General features: G+C 35.7%; 1 protein-coding gene across 1 annotated transcript; it reads left to right on the top strand.

Annotated features, from left to right (window-relative positions):
* The first annotated feature begins 975 nt into the window (after positions 1-975).
* LOC113323199 (sister chromatid cohesion protein SCC4-like) lies at positions 976-7,401 on the top strand. Its single transcript, XM_026571475.1, has 13 exons — positions 976-1,252; positions 1,380-1,531; positions 1,635-1,776; positions 2,060-2,176; positions 3,689-4,181; positions 4,688-4,726; positions 4,889-5,010; positions 5,310-5,456; positions 5,673-5,762; positions 5,893-6,017; positions 6,094-6,299; positions 6,610-6,734; positions 7,024-7,401. The coding sequence occupies exons 1-13, from the start codon at positions 1,040-1,042 to the stop codon at positions 7,207-7,209; spliced, it is 2,157 nt and encodes a 718-aa protein (XP_026427260.1). The 5' UTR covers positions 976-1,039; the 3' UTR covers positions 7,210-7,401.
* Positions 7,402-16,295: the final 8,894 nt, after the last annotated feature.

Raw genomic sequence — 16,295 nt, 5'->3', positions numbered from 1 at the left:
ATAATCCCAACAGTAAATTAATCAAGTAATGATAGTAGATATGATTTAGAAAAATGCAAAAAGAACTTTATGTTTCCTGAAACAAAATTCCTTAGTCTTATCTTCAATACTCATTCTAAATCAACCAAAAACAAAATTCAATAAATCAGTTAACCAAAAATTTGAATCAAACTAAATCCAGTACTCGCATCATAGAAAACCCTTAACCAACTAAAAAAAATAAAAAAAATCATCTTTCTTTAAGTATGTGAATTGCAACCAGAATCAATGAATAATAGTTTCAGAGGATAATCAAACCTCACTAGAATCACAATAAACTATCAAAATCATATAATAGAGATACTGTAACCCTAAAAAATTGTTCTTCTCTCAGATCTATTATAATAGATTCTTCTTCTTACATACAAGAGGAGATAAAGAGATGAGAAAGAAAAAAAACAAAACAGAAGAAAGATGCAGGTGGTGACTGGTGAGGAGGCGCAGCACAGTAGGGAAAAGAAGACATTTGAGGAGAAGAAAGAAAAGAAAGAGGAAGAAGAAATGACCCGTCTGCTAGGGTTTTTTATCATTTTATATCTTAAACGTATGAATAGGATTAATCCTAGATGATCTGACGGTGGAAATTAAATAATACTTATTATTTATGGGTTTTTGACGTGTTAACAAGTTAAACCCGCGGGTTTGCAGGCAGGTCCGGGCAAACCCGTTTTCCTGCAAGCCGGCATTTCTCCAACCCTAACCCGGCTTGTTTAGACACCAGCCGAACCGGATGCGGGTTTTTTACTGATCGGGCCGGATAAACCCGCAAATTTTGGCTTGTTTGCCAGCTCTAATGCATACCCCTGCAAACACACAAACACAATCAGGCTCCGGTAGGGTGAATACGGGCCCATACGGCACACTGAAGGAGGTTCTGGAGCCTTATTCTTTTTGGTAATAAGACTTCTTTGACCTTCATTACCACATACAGTGTGATTCAAAAATATCCCAAAATTTGAAGAAGAAACTGATGATGTAAATTATCTCCAAACCAACCCTAATGGAAGCTTTAGCAGAGGGATTGTGGGAACTTGCTGATTTTCATGAACAAAATGGAGAAATTGGTAAAGCTGTAAAGTGTTTAGAAACTATTTGTCAAAGCCAAGTTTCTTTCTTACCAATTGTTGAAATCAAATCTCGTCTTCGAATCGCTACTCTTCTCTTGAAATGCACTCATAATGTCAATCACGCCAAATCTCATCTGGAGAGATCGGTATTTTCGCTCACTAACTCTCTCCTTCTAGGGTTTTAATCACTTTAAAAAATTGCATCTTTATATCCTTCTTTTTCTAGGTTTTTAATGAAAAAATTTACTCTTTTTTTCTTTTCTTTTGTGACAGCAATTACTGTTGAAATCAATCCCATCATGTTTCGAACTGAAATGCCGAGCTTACAGCTTGTTATCTCAGTGTTATCATCTTATAGGAGCAATTCCTCCTCAGAAACAGATTATCAACAAGGGTTTAGAACTTGCTTGTGCTTCTGGAGATGGGTAAATGATATTTGAATTTGAATGTGGTTAAATTATTTGAATGGTAATTTTGAATCTTTTGGAAGCTCATGGGTGTTCTTTTTTTTGTTTTTCTCTATTGAAGGTTTGCAGTGAAGTTATGGTGTTGCAACTTTACTTCACAGCTTGCGAATGCTTTGGCAATTGAAGGAGATTATTGGGGTTCAATTGCAGCTTTAGAACGTGGGTTCTCTTGTGCTGCTGAAATGTACTACCCAGAGCTTCAGGTTTGTTTATCAAACCCCTTTAGAAGGCTTTTAATAATTCCTGCACAGGCTATAATGTCCTTACGGATATGTCATAAATGGCTAGTTTTCCTAATATACGACATAATAACAGTCATTAATTAGTATAAGGTGTGTGTATCGGTGTCAAAATTGAGAGTTGAGACTTGAGTTTCTGTTTGACATTTGTATTTTGGCTAACGATATGTGAAATTATTTTGATGCACTTCAGGACCTTTTCTATTGTAATTTTAGACGTTAACTACTGCTTGACTTTTTGGATCAGATGTTTTTTGCAACTTCAATATTTCATGTGCATCTGATGCAATGGGAAGATGTAAATTCAGTTGGGAATGCTGCAGTAAAATGCAATGAGATTTGGGAATTTCTTCAACCAGATAAGGTAAGTCTAATTTTATTTCTTGGTGTGCCCTCTGGGGTACGTGCCACCTAAATTTTACTCGTTTAAAAATACTTTATGGATCTTTTCTGGGTTGTTATTTGATTCAGTACGTAAATATAAGTACAATACACGAAAGATGAAATCTAAATTCTGTGCTCAAATGAGTAAAATGCATGAAATTCCAACAACTATCTATGTTGGAGAAATTAATATCTCTATAAATATTATGACACTGAAAACATAAATAAAATTCTAAACCATGAAAATAGCACAGTATTTTTCTGTTATAGTATGGTCATGAATATTTCCACCCAAAGAACTTTATTAATAGAAAGTAATACAAACAAACAGTATTCTATCTCATCCAAGTAAATTCCGCTGCACCTTCTCTGGAATGTTCTGTAGTCTTGAATTCTCAAGAATGACTTCAAGTGGGTTAAGAAGATTGATTACCTCGCTAACTAATCTACCTAATCGAAGACCGTTGAGATCTGCTAAGCTTGGGAAATCAACCATATTGGGTTAAGTTTTGCTTTGGATGTATCATGTATGATGTATCATAGAAGGGTGTTGAGGCTCGCGAGGGAATCGAAGATGGAGCTTTATCTGGGTGACTGGGTCCTTTCTTCCCTGTCAAGAAACTGTGTGCCAGAATGACCAGACGACAATATTGTGAAATTTGAGATTGGACAAGCTTTGAAACTCAAACATGTTGGTTAATGTTTTGAGAAGAATGGTGTTGAAGCTCATAGGAGGGTTAGTAGGAGCAAAAATTGCAATTTAACGAGTTCACTTTGTCTAAAAGGTATATTGATGTAAATACGGGGTGTCTGAAAAACAGTTTCTGCCCGAAATTGCGGTCATAGAGGAAGCAAACCCGTGATTCCATGAGTTGATTAGTAATGTTAGAGTGGAACTAATTGCTGCAAATTGATGTTGCAGAAACAAATTTAGAGGTTCATTAGTAATTATATATGGCATAGCTGGCCAAGGAAGTTACTCAGACAAGATTTATTAATATTCTGCAAAGCCTGAAAAGGAAGTTGAATGGAAAACATTGCACAAACTACTCGAGGATGTGGGAAATATCAAAGTATACCACCAAATAGTTAGAAATTTTTCTAAATTTGCTTGTATGATTAGAATCTGAATTAAATATTCCATCTCGTGAGAATGGGTGCCTAATTAGAGAAAGTAAAGTTTGTTAGTAACAAGTTGATGGGCATTGCGGATTTTATAAACATCAATAGCATGCATACAAGACTGTAAGAAGAGTAACAGGATCTGTATTGCTGTAAAAAACAACACAATCTCTAACATAAATGTCTTACCTAAATATCTTACTTAAAGATTGTACTTGTGCCGGATTAAATGAAGATTGAATCTGTGTAATCGTTGTCTGTTTCACGAAGTTGCATGTTTCTTGTGTATTTAATATCATTTTTATGTTATTATATCAACATAGTTGGATGCAATGCTGAGTTTCACCCTTTGTTCCTATTACTTAACCAGAGACGTCAGTGCATGGGTTTGTTTTTTTACAATGAGTTGCTGAATACATTTTATCAACTCCGAATATGTGACTACAAGACTGCTGCGCTGCATGTTGACAAGTTGGATGAAGCCATGAGAAAAGAGACGCAACAAGTGCAGCAGATTAAGAACCTGACTGCAGAGCTGAATACCATAAATGACAGTCTATCTGAATCTGATCCCCATAACAGGGAAAGATTAGGCTTGTACGAAAAACAAACACAATTACAAGAGCAGTTGCGTCAAGCTACTTTTTCCTCTGGCATGGAATCTATGGGATCATTATACTTGGGCAATGCAAGACAGATGTGGGATAAGCTAGAGTTGGCGCCACCACCGATCGATGGAGAGTGGTTACCTAGAAGTGCTGTTTATGCGTTGGTGGATCTTATGGTTGTGATATCTGGGCGTCCTAAAGGGCTATTCAAGGAGTGTGGAAAAAGGATTCAATCAGGATTGCAATTGATTAAAGGTTTGTTATCGCAAGTACTCTTTTCTTTTTGGCGTTTGATCCTTGCTCATAAAAATTGTCAGGTGGGATTTTAAAAGTTTCTTTGAAGTAAAGTTAATTTAATTCGTTTGCGACCGGGACTTTCATTTACAATAAAAGAATTTACCGTGTCAGAATAACACAGTTTTACATGAAAATGTGCTGGATTTTCTTGGTGCTTTTTGTTTAGTTAACGATTGAGGAAAAAGAGTATCATTAGGTTATAGATTAAGGACAACCTAAGAATTAGGGATTTTCTGACAGTTTTTCTTTGATCCATCATATGTTTGAAGTTCTGAACACCGTTGTATTTTCAATTTTGTTTAGTTGTAGGAGGTAAAAACTCATTGGAAAATGTAATACTTTAGATGGTAAATCACCCTGCTGAGTGAACAAAGGAATTTGTCGTGCTTTATCTGATTGACTAAAAAATGTTTACCTTTTCATACAAGGTTGTACTTGAGCGAACTATTTTTTTCACATTGCAGAAGAGCTGTTGAAACTTGGAATTACCGATGGTGTGAGAGGTGAGCTTCCATAGAAGTTGTATCTTTCTATTTTCCATCTATGTTTAGAAATAATAGAGTGCCTTCCTTCATTTCAGTATGTAGTTTACTTTTATGCATCAAAGAATATGCCTCACTGTTAAGTTTAATCACACTTGCATGATGTAATCTTCAATTGTGCAGAGGTGAACTTGCAACATTCAGCTATTTGGATGGCTGGTGTCTATTTGATGCTTTTGATGCAATTCCTAGAAAACAAAGTTGCTGTAGACCTCACGCGGTCGGAGTTTGTTGAGGCACAAGAGGTAGTAATTTTTTATCTCTTTTTCCAAAAACAGATATTTTGTCACAATATGTTTGTTTTTATTAATTGGAATGTGAAGCACCTAATCTCAGCACATTAATTTGTAATTTTAAGGTAACGGGTTAGATGTGTATGATGAAATGCTCAATGCTTTATAGAATTGGAAGCCTTCACATTTAAATGTTTCTGAAACTCCCGTGTTTAGTTTTTCCCCTTTCTCATGAATAAGCTCTTATGCAAAACCTCATCATTTTAAACTTGGTTTGACTGAAAAGCTAAAGAATCCATCTATATATGTAGGCTTTGCTGCAGATGAAGAACTGGTTCATACGCTTTCCAACAATCTTACAGGGATGCGAAAGCATTATCGAGATGCTTAGAGGACAGTATGCTCATTCACTTGGTTGTTTTAGTGAAGCAGCTTTTCATTTCCTTGAAGCAGCAAAGGTTCGTTATCTTTACCGGTTTGAATAATGCTGTACTTGTTTGTTGCTTCTCACAAGGGTTTCCATTGATATACATGGTTAGTTATTATGTATTTATCATCCTTGAAGAATTTATCATAGCGCTAAAGTATTATCTATTTCTGCAATTTGATCATGGATACAAGTGTTATTTGACACTCACATGGTAAATAATAGATAGCTGGATTTATGTTTACAGTTGACAGAGAGCAAATCGATGCAAGCTATGTGCCATGTTTATGCTGCTGTTTCTCACATTTGCATTGGCGACGCAGAATCATCTTCCCAGGTGGATAAGCTTTGATATGTTAAACTCTCAATTCTCAAAATCCTTATTTAACTCTGATGTAGTGTCCTCCTCTGTTCATCTCGATAGATATGTAGTTGATGACGAGAACATATATTTTTCTTCGATGCAGGCACTAGATTTGATCGGACCTGTCCATGCAATCATGGATTCTTTTGTTGGAGTCCGCGAGAAAACCAGTGTCCTATTTGCTTATGGTCTTTTATTGATGAAGCAGCACAATCTACAAGAAGCTCGGTATGTAATACCCGGTGATGGGTGTCATGGGTCGGGGGATCTTAATCCTAACTGATAAGTGATTTCCTTTTGGCAGGATTCGACTAGCAAGTGGTTTGAGGATCACACATCAGCTTTTAGGGAATATTCAACTCGTATCGCAGTATTTGACATTACTTGGGAGTTTAGCTCTCGCCCTACATGATACTACACAAGCTAGAGAGATTCTCAAGTCGTCTTTGACATTAGCGAAGACTCTTTATGACATTCCAACACAGATCTGGGTGGTTTCAGTTCTAACAGGTACGTATAATACCCTTTCTTATGTTCACTAGATTCTCATTTTTGTAACATAGTCTTTCTGGGAAATCATGAGAGAGCAAATTTAAAAGGACACAAATACTTGTGATCTTAACTCGTGGTGTATATCACTGATTTCTTGTACTGACAGTGATTGTTTTTTATCAACCAACTGTGGTCCTCCCTGATTTCTTCTTAATATTAGAGACAATTGTTTCAGCAGATTCTGTCTTGCTTTTCCATTGATTAAAATTGAGAGCATAGGCAAAAAAAAATTGGTAGTTGACTTGGTGATACACTCTTGTTGCTGCAGCTTTGCATCAAGAGTTGGGCGAAAAGGGAAACGAAATGGAGAACACTGAATTTGCAAGAAAAAGAGGAAATGATCTACAGAAGAGACTTGCTGACGTTCTCTCGTCCATTCATCACATGGAGCTGGTAAGCTATTGTGTAGAAATCAAATTTTACAGTGCACCATATAATTAATTCAGGTTTGAATACCTTACAATCTGTGGTAAATAATCAAGGATCCATTTTCGTCGTATTAAACTAATCATAAAAGATGCATCTCATTTGGGCTACTCCAGTGTGTGGCCCCAAGAAAGGATTGATATGTTGTGACCTGTGAGGATGTACTCCTCCACATGTCACCCTCATAACTAAACAAATCCTAGTTTAAGTTTCACTTACCAAGTGTTTTGTGCGTTTGGTGTACTGTTCGAAACAGATTGAGAAAGTGAAAATTGAGGTTCACCAACTGCATGATATGGACATCAGACGTGCTAATGCTGGTCCATCTTTAGGAGTTAATCTTGACATTCCCGAATCAATTGGTCTACCTGTGGCAAACTCTACTCCAATATCAAGACTAGTAAATATCGATACAGGTCGGCTTGGTAAGAGGAAATCTTAATTTTAACTCTTTTACCTTTGTAAATTATAGATCTAAATCTCATGAAACAGAAAATGGAATGACACCTGCATAATTCTTGCTGATTTTGTGCTTACCCTACAGCAAAATTATGTATAGGTCGTATTAAATTTATTTTTTGTATAGTGGTTTATTCATGTTAGTCAATGACACCTTCACTATTAGTTATTGTGCTGTTTTTTTTTCTTCTAATGTTGGAAGCTCCTCATTGCTCCTCCTTGGTCTTGTTTTGGTCTCAACATGTCCTTTTTTTTTTCCTGGTGACGAACCCTGCATCCTTGGGAGTAAAAGTATCTGTGTTGGCATAAAAAAGTATAGATGTGGCTTGAGATGGGCTACCATTCTGCTGACCTACAATAGCTGAGTTTCTCATTTTGCAGTTGCATGGAAATAAATTAGAAACCCGATAGGGATTCTGGGACGGACTGCAGTAGATCTCATGATTTGGTTATGAATAGAACTACAACTTTGAACCCCCACATGCAAATGAACAGAGTTATGTTGTGTACCCACCTGATTGTAGTACATCATCTTATCATGCATAATTTGGCTGCTACAGGACACCACAATATATGATTTTGTGGAGGCAGTATGAGTATGATTCCCCACCATATGCAATCATTTTCAGTAGAACATTATCTAGTTATTAGGTATCAATTATTCATACTACGTCTAATCAAAGGGGAATGACATCAACTACGGCATATCAAATTGATATAATTAATTATCACACTATTATTTTAAATATGTGATGGTTTCAAATTTCAGTTTTCAACTGAACACCCGTTACGGAAACATATATTAAAATAAATCTAAAATGAGTTGACTTAAAATTTGAAATCCTCTATAGTTAGATTCTGGCTCTCAAATTATTTATTTTTACAAGATACGTACCCTATGAGTGCGAAATGATTCGTCTCAGTAGAAATCCATTATGTAGAACAGATTGTGTTTACCGTATGGTCCGGAAGAAAAACATGGTGAAAATCACGAACTAGAATCTCTATACGTTGGACTCTGTGAGTGGTTTATTTTTTTATTTTGAAAGATCTTTTTCCTTGACAGATGATTGAAATCTTCATTCGTGGACAATGTTCTAGTTAAGTTAGCTACGTGTTTGTGCCACAAGGACATGGTAACTTGGTAAGCTAACTGAAATCAAATTATCATTCACGTGTCAGGCCTCAGACGAGTGACCACTCTTGTCAAGTTCATGTGGTCCCCAATGAGCCCCGTCCTTCGGGAGTTTAGCAGGACCCCACATATAATGTGTATGTCGGTTTTTTTCGTTGTTTATCAAAGATGATACATACACCAAAGGTTTTCCACTTCTTTTTGTACCGAGGGGAATCCAATGGCTATAACCCAGCGTACTTAGCATCGGGATTGGTAAGGATAAAGGTGGGCCCACCATCCCCTCTAACACGGTACAAATCACGGTTCTTTTGCTCGGTGTACTAGACATTTTCGTTTTTTTATCCCCCAGTTCATCAAGACTTTTTGTACAATGACTATACTACTGTAAAGAAACTGTTTGATATAACTGATGAATTAAACTTATAGTGCGTTTGGTTCAAGTTTTTGGAAGCCCAGGAATTAGATTCCAGGAAATTGGGCCCAATTACCTCCAACCAAACACTCCATATATTCTTAGAATTAGATTCCTGGGTAATCCAATTACCCCCAAATCCCTCTTTTCCATTCCCTCACCACACCTATGGAAAAGAATCCAATTACAAAAAAAAAAAAAACGGAGGAAAGGAATGGTCGAAATTGACCTTCCAACAAATAGTAACCCTAGTGAGGAAAGACGGGGAGAACAGAAGAGATCGAGGAAACGGAGAAGAAGAGAACAGAGGAAGAAGAGATCGAGGAAGACGGAGAAGAAGAGATCGATGAATAATCATGGAAATCGACCATGATTGAGGAACGATTCTATTAGGTTCGTAGAACTAAAGCCTTTTCTTTACCTCTGTTTTATTTGTTCTTTGAATTGAGATGGGTTTTTTTAACTTTTTGATTGAGATGGGAAATCGACCATGATTGAGATGGGTTTTTTGAACTTTCTGTATGAAATTGTTTGATTTAATAGATTATACAGTAGGTTTGTTGTTAATTGAAGTTTAGATGTTGTATGGATTTTAATGTTGAATTCATAGATTAGGGTTTACCCCTGTTCTTCCCCATTTTGGAATTAGGGTTCCCACTTTAGAATTTACAGATGATGAACAATGAATATGAGGTGATTTGAGAATTAGGGTTATGGTAAATTGAAGATGAATTGGGTTTCTCCTGTTTGATTTGAGTTACATGAAGAATAGTTAGATGTTGTTGGAGAAGTTAGGTTCTAGGTTAAATTACAAGAGGTGCAGATGAGTTGAATTGATGGTGATTATTCATCCTCCTCTGTGTGGATTCTAAGCTTCCTTCTGAGGATTCTTCTTTCAGCTTATGAGGATTCTTCTTTCAGCTCATGAGTGCCTTATACTGTTGCGCTGCTTGTCATTGGTGTTGGACTTGGATCTTTAGGTGAAATTCTTCTTACTCATCTTTTTTAATTGGATGTTTAGATTCTTGAACTAAATTAATTTAGTTATGTGGACCTCATTAGCTTTTTGAAATCTGCTTTTGCTTTTTCAATTGAACTTTTTTTTTATCGAATTTTGTTTTTTGTTTTTGTATTTTTCTTTAGTGGTTTGACGAAATAACTGATAAAATTGCAGTGATTAAGTGGAATTTAGCTTAGTTTCGTTGTTTTATCGCTTTGTGCACTGCTTTTTTCTCAATTTATTTTTAGTTTGGTTGTTTAGGTGATTCACATGCTGAATTTTGTTAGTTGGGAGGATGATCGTCACACCATACAGATCGTTGTTTGAAAAAGACTGTTATGATGACCTATGTTGTAATTGGTATTGCGGCTTTAGGTGATAGATAATAGAAAGGAAAGCAATCTAATCGGCTTGTTACAACTGTTTTTCTTTCGTATAAAACTGAAAGCGACCACCTATGCACTGTTATGAGGACTGTCCCTTCATGAGGAAGAACATGGCTGTTAAAATGAATTTTGTGGCTGTAACTGCGGAAACTGTCTTTGATGCAGACCGTCTATATAAAACAGTCCATCGTCATGATAACTCAATCAGTCTCATTTACATAGTTTAGAAGTTGGATGGTTTCGAATTCTGTTTAAGTTATGCATTTAAGACTATTAGATTCTATATTTTCACCAGCTTCATGTGTTATGATATTTACAACTTACGCTAAGTTTCCAATAAACAATAGAATAATGCAACACACTCCTTGGCCTTTGAATAATGAATTGATGTTGATTGAAAGATGTAAAAGCATTTATCACTTCTCCTCTGTAAACAGTAAAATACTTTTCCAGTATCTTCCAATTGAGTTTTCCAACTCTATAACTTGTGAATTACAAACATTGCTTTATTTCCATCTCTCTTTATGTGTTGAAGTGTGTGTCTATACATCTATCTCTCCATCTCTCTTTATGCATTATTGAGGCTATAACATCAAATGGGTTTCTTATCGATGACTTTCTTTTGCTTGTGATGACAGTTATTACGAAACAACATCAAAAGGAGATATTACATTATAAATACTAAGGAGATATTCCAGCTCATTCGTCAGATTCTCAGACATAATCGTCGTTTATACCTTTCCTGAATCCGAAATTGATAAGGTAATCCGAAAAAATCTTAAATGTCACCTTCCTGGTCATTGGTACTTTTCCCATAACTGTTACTCTTTACAATTCAGCATCAGTTGTACTTGTTTTGTAATGACGATATCATGATAGCATTGTAGCCTTTTTAGTGTTTAACTTTGTCACCTCAGCATTACTGGTGGTTTTCCTATCTGGCTTGTATAATAGTTCTTGCACTTACACTCAAACTTCTTCTTCTGACAGTTGAACATCTTCTTCAAACTGAGTTTATTAGTTAGGCTTCTGATTTGTGTTTCTTTTTGAATTTGGGTATAACTCCATTAATCCCTTACTAGCTCTAACTGGAGTATATCTTAGGATAACTGTTTAGGTTCATTTAAAGTCTACCCTGTGCCATAACTTTATTTTTGTTTTCAAGTTTTACATAGAAAATTCCTTACAACATAATTAGTATTCTAGTTATGAGTATTTTAGTTAGTTAGGGTCAGTATTATAACTGATTCAGGAGTGTTATAAACCTAGGTCAGTATTCTTTTGGTTATTAGTATTCTAGTTATGAGTATTTTAGTTATGCTCTGTTTATTATGCTTGACTGTTATTTTCTTATGCGTGTTGAACTCAGACCAACTTCCAGTATGGCTCCTCTATTCTTGACAAAGAAAAGAAAACTAGAAATGATGAATGATAATATCCGAACAACGTTGGATGTTGTAACTTTATTTTACGTCTACTTTTATTCATATGTTCTGCGTTATCAAAGTTGCGTGTTAAGATCAAATGATCGTTTTGAAATGACTACTATACGACTGTGGGTGATGCAAGATTTAGTTTACAAAAGCGACACAAAATGTAAATCGCAACTTCGCATCGATAGACGTACTTTTCGAATACTTTGCCATAAGCTGTCCACCATAAGCGGACTAGAAGATAATAGGAATTCTGATGTTGAAGAAATGGTTGCGGTATTTTTGTATGTAATTGCACATCACCATAAGAATAGAGTTGTAGGGTTTATGTTCAAGCGATCTGGAGAAACCATTAGCAGATATGTGAACACGGTGTTGAAAGGAGTTATTAGACTTCAAGGGGAGTTGCTTAAACAACCAGTTGCAGTGGCTACAAGTTCTGTTGATGAGAGATGGAATTGCTTCAAGGTATAAACTCAAACTTTGATGTTTCATGTCTTTTAAGAATATACCCCGTATACTTAATGAATCAGTAATACCTTGTTTACCTTTAGAACTGCCTAGGGGCATTAGATGGAACACATATTAGTATCCATGTGGCAACCGAAGACAAGCCTAGGTATCGTACAAGGAAGAGATCGATTGCAACTAATGTATTATGTGTGTGCTCCCATAACTTGGAGGTTATATATGTGTATCCTGGCTGGGAAGGTTCAGCTGCCGATTCTCGTGTTCTTAGAGAAGCAATATACAAAAAGAATGGCTTAGAAGTTCCACAAGGTAAGTTCATTAGTGTATTAAAACTTAAATCTGTGGATTAATGGGTGTTTCTAGTGTTCTTTAGTGAGATAATGATGGTTTTTTGCATGCTGACTTGTCTAGGTTACTATTACCTTGTCGATGCCGGTTATCCGAATAGTGGAGGATTTCTTGCGCCTTTTAGAGGTCAACGTTATCATTTAAAGGAATGGGGGCAAGGTCGTTTAGAACCAAGGACAGCTGAAGAACTATTCAATATGAAACATTGTAGGGCTAGGAATGTGATTGAACGCGTTTTTGGATTGTTGAAAATGAGATGGGCAATACTTCGGAGTCCTTCATGGTATCCAGTAAACATACATTGTCGTTTTATCATGGCTTGTTGTTTGATCCATAACCTTATTAGGAGAGAAATGCCTATGGATGAATTTCTACCATAAGATAATTATCAAGATGGACCAGTTAATTTGTTGATGGCGATTTCTGTTCAGTAGCATTTCTGTTTCTGATTGAAAATACTAAGAAAACATTTTGATTTTGTTAATGAAATATTTCTGGTAGGAGTCTGATTGAAACTTCTCTAAGAAATTCCTTTTTAACACTCACTGAGATTGGAAGACATGACCTTGTAAATTGATTGTCATCTGCTCTATCAACACTCAAAACCTTTGTCACAGTGGATTTCAGTACTTGTTTTATGAATGTTTAACAAGTTACAGAACCATTTTCAGCATTTTTGCATAACTGGATTATTATTACATTGGTTTATTACATATTCTTCTTTATCAATTGGATGCACCATTTTTCCATGCTTGTATCTGTATGTTGTAATTATGCTTGTATCTTGTTTAACCCGATGACGCTGCAAACCTGCAAACCTGCCATGTGAGTTTCCTGAATACAAATAATTACAAGGTTTCCAATTCCTGATGAGAATTCTAAGGTTTTCAAGTTTCTGTTTGTCACCTAGTTTGGTAACAAGTTTCTGTTTGTCGTTTTTGTTCTTGCAGTCTCATACAAATGCAAAGGGACTGTATGGGAAAGCATTCCCTCATTTAGATGCATTAGTTGAGATATTTGCTGAAGATAGGGCAAATGGTAAAGGGGATGCTTCACTTGCTGAAGAGCTAGAAGAGATCGAGAAAGAAGACGAACAAGAAAAGGAAGAAGAAAATGATCAACAACAAAGTAATCAGTCCGAGTCAAACAGTGGTAAAGGTAGAAGGAAAAGGGTACGTTCATCATCCTTTGACATTGTGTCCGGTGAATCAAGTGGAGATTCAAATGGCCTTAGTTTGATGGCTAATTCGTTTAGCAAATTTGTGACGGGTACACTTGATCACTTTGAAGCGGTTCGTGGGTCCCTTACTCAAGAAGCCGATGTCAATAAACGCTTGTTTGAGGAGTTGAATAAGATAGATGGGCTCAATGAAGATGAGGTGATAGATGCCGCATCTATTATTCTCGATTCATCTGCAAAAACAAAGGTTTTCTTCGGCATGGGGGAAGAAAAACGATCCAACTATGTGAAGAACAGGATTCTTAAGTAATGTAGCTTATGTTTGTGAGTGATGTTAGGAGGAACTACTAGAAACAATACTTTTCAGTCCTTGCTGTTTTAGTATTACAACTTGTTTGTTTTGAATTTTTTGAATTTTTTGAACTACTAGAAACAATATTTTGGTTTAGAAATTTGAAATTCAAACTTTTAGAATTGGTTTGTTCTTATCTATCAAAGTTTCAAAGGGGAGGAAGGGTACTAAAGTGATTTGGCATTTATTGATTACCCTGTAATTGGATTATGTCAACCAAACAATAATATTTGAATCAGGAATCTCATTCTTAGGAATCCAATTCCAGGAATTGGATTACCTTGTAATTGTATTCCCGGGCTTCCAAAAACTTGAACCAAACGCACTATTAATTGCTTTATCATAAAAAAGAAAGAAAAAGCTAAACTTCATTAGCATCTAAATCTTGTCTTTTTCCTACTCTACATGTGACAACTGATGACTAATCTAATATCGGTCATCTCTCAACGAAACAATCAATCAAATTTGTTTTCCTGTTTTTTAAATCTACACGAACTACAGAAATGGACATGAAATATGTTGAGTAGATCTACTTGCATATACTCCCAGTTTCAAAAATAGGTTTGTTTGGTTTGTACAAAAATTAAGAAAACTAATCATTGGAGCCATTTTTTCATGTTTTATCCTAATCTATTCTTTGGATCCCACTCATTTGTTATTAGAGAAAGAGGAAAAAGAAGTGGTCTCCTTTTTTTTATTAGGAGAGAAATTTAGAGAGAGAAGTGGACCTTCTATGGATATAATCGAAAAATCATAACATTTGACTTTCCACGTATGGAAACAAGCTTATTTTTTTGACATATTCAAAAAAAAAAAAGAAATCTACCTATTTTTTAGAAACGGATCGAGTAATATGGATTGCTTTATTTAAAGGGTCTTTCTTCATTACAGACTACCAATAATGTTGGTAACCTCTAAGAATTGAACACATGTATGTATGTCACTCATAAGCTAAACCTACAGCTCCATCAGTAAGCCTCCAACTCCTTTCTTTTTACGCAAATTATTAGTAATCACCTGAAGCATATTTGATGCCAGCCTCTCATACAGATTAATAGGAGTATTTAACAAGTAAGAAGTACGCCTTTCAGATTGTCACGTAAGAGAGACTGAGAGAGAGAGCACACAACCACAATGTCTTTTGTTTGTGGAGTTCCAAATGTTTTACTCCATACCGATAGGCAGGCACATACTCTTATGATATGAGAGCATCTCCGAGTAGTTTCTCACCCTAAAATACAAAGGATTCCATTGTGTGCTTGAGAAACTTCCAGGCAAGATCCAAATTGAGAACAGTGTCAGAGACACCACAGATGCCAAATTACCAGCCAAACCCATCCGGAAAGTGAAGTACTATTTTTCTCTAAACAGAACTTACCATATCTCTGATTCTCTGTTGATCCACAGTTCCACTTTGTGCACCACCAAACAGTCCATGACTTGGTTCGGGTGAAGATTTTGTTACTAATTTTTCTTGACCAGTACAGGTGTTACAGGGATTGGCTGATATCTTTTGTTGGTAGTTGTGAGATTCATAATAACCTGTTCGGCAGTCTCCTTTTGACAATCTTTTGTTTGTAGAAATGATCTGAAAGCCACCGTTATTATTAAGTGGAAACCAAACATAATTTTAACAAGTTGTCAATTTTGCACACACAAATGTTAACTTCAAGATTGCACTATTCAGACCATTTCTAACGGCATTTAAGTCGAGAATGTTTCTAATCAAGTCTGGTTCAAACATTCAGATTTGGACCCATGTCGATACTGTATAGATACATATGGCTACTCGATATCCTGAAGCGGTTTTTTTCTTCATTTGTTTTGTCTTCTTTTAGCAATGATCTTTCTGTTGTTAATAAGGTACCCATCACAATGGCTTGGCCTTTCACCCTCACCCATATTATATTTTCATTCACATCTTCAATGCTCCCGACTAACTGTACCTGCTGAACTATTAATATTACTATCCTGTCATGTTTTTCTTAAACTTTCCAACTGTGATCAAATCAAAGATGATCTGATAATTGAAATTTTCTTATATTGTTCATTTATGATGATCAAATCCAATACATATAATATACATAAGGTTCGTCTACTTATTCCTGTTTTCTTAGGAAAAATTATATACTTAAGGATCCAAATTTCAACTTTATGTATCTGTTTAGTATCATAGATTCTTAAAAATAACGATTGGCATTCCAAAGGGCCAAAGAATGGTGTTGGGTACATTATACATACGCAAAACTAACTAAGGCACGAAACCACCATCCCTCAAACAAGCAATATATTACAAACTGACCCCAGACTGCATTTATTTGGTCCTCCACAGAAGTACCTTTCAAACCT

This window comes from Papaver somniferum, chromosome 11 (assembly GCF_003573695.1).
Source record: "Papaver somniferum cultivar HN1 chromosome 11, ASM357369v1, whole genome shotgun sequence".
Taxonomy (NCBI): Eukaryota; Viridiplantae; Streptophyta; class Magnoliopsida; order Ranunculales; family Papaveraceae; genus Papaver; species Papaver somniferum.
Note: the sequence above shows the minus strand (reverse complement) of the source record. Positions and strands in the feature narration are given on the sequence as shown.

Coding starts and splice junctions, on each gene's coding strand:
- LOC113323199 (XM_026571475.1), top strand. CDS start 1,040: ATGGAAGCTTTAGCAGAGGGATTGTGGGAACTTGCTGATTTTCATGAA. Junction 1,532..1,634: donor GCTTGTGCTTCTGGAGATGG/GTAAATGATATT, acceptor TCTCTATTGAAG/GTTTGCAGTGAAGTTATGGT. Junction 5,011..5,309: donor AGTTTGTTGAGGCACAAGAG/GTAGTAATTTTT, acceptor CTATATATGTAG/GCTTTGCTGCAGATGAAGAA.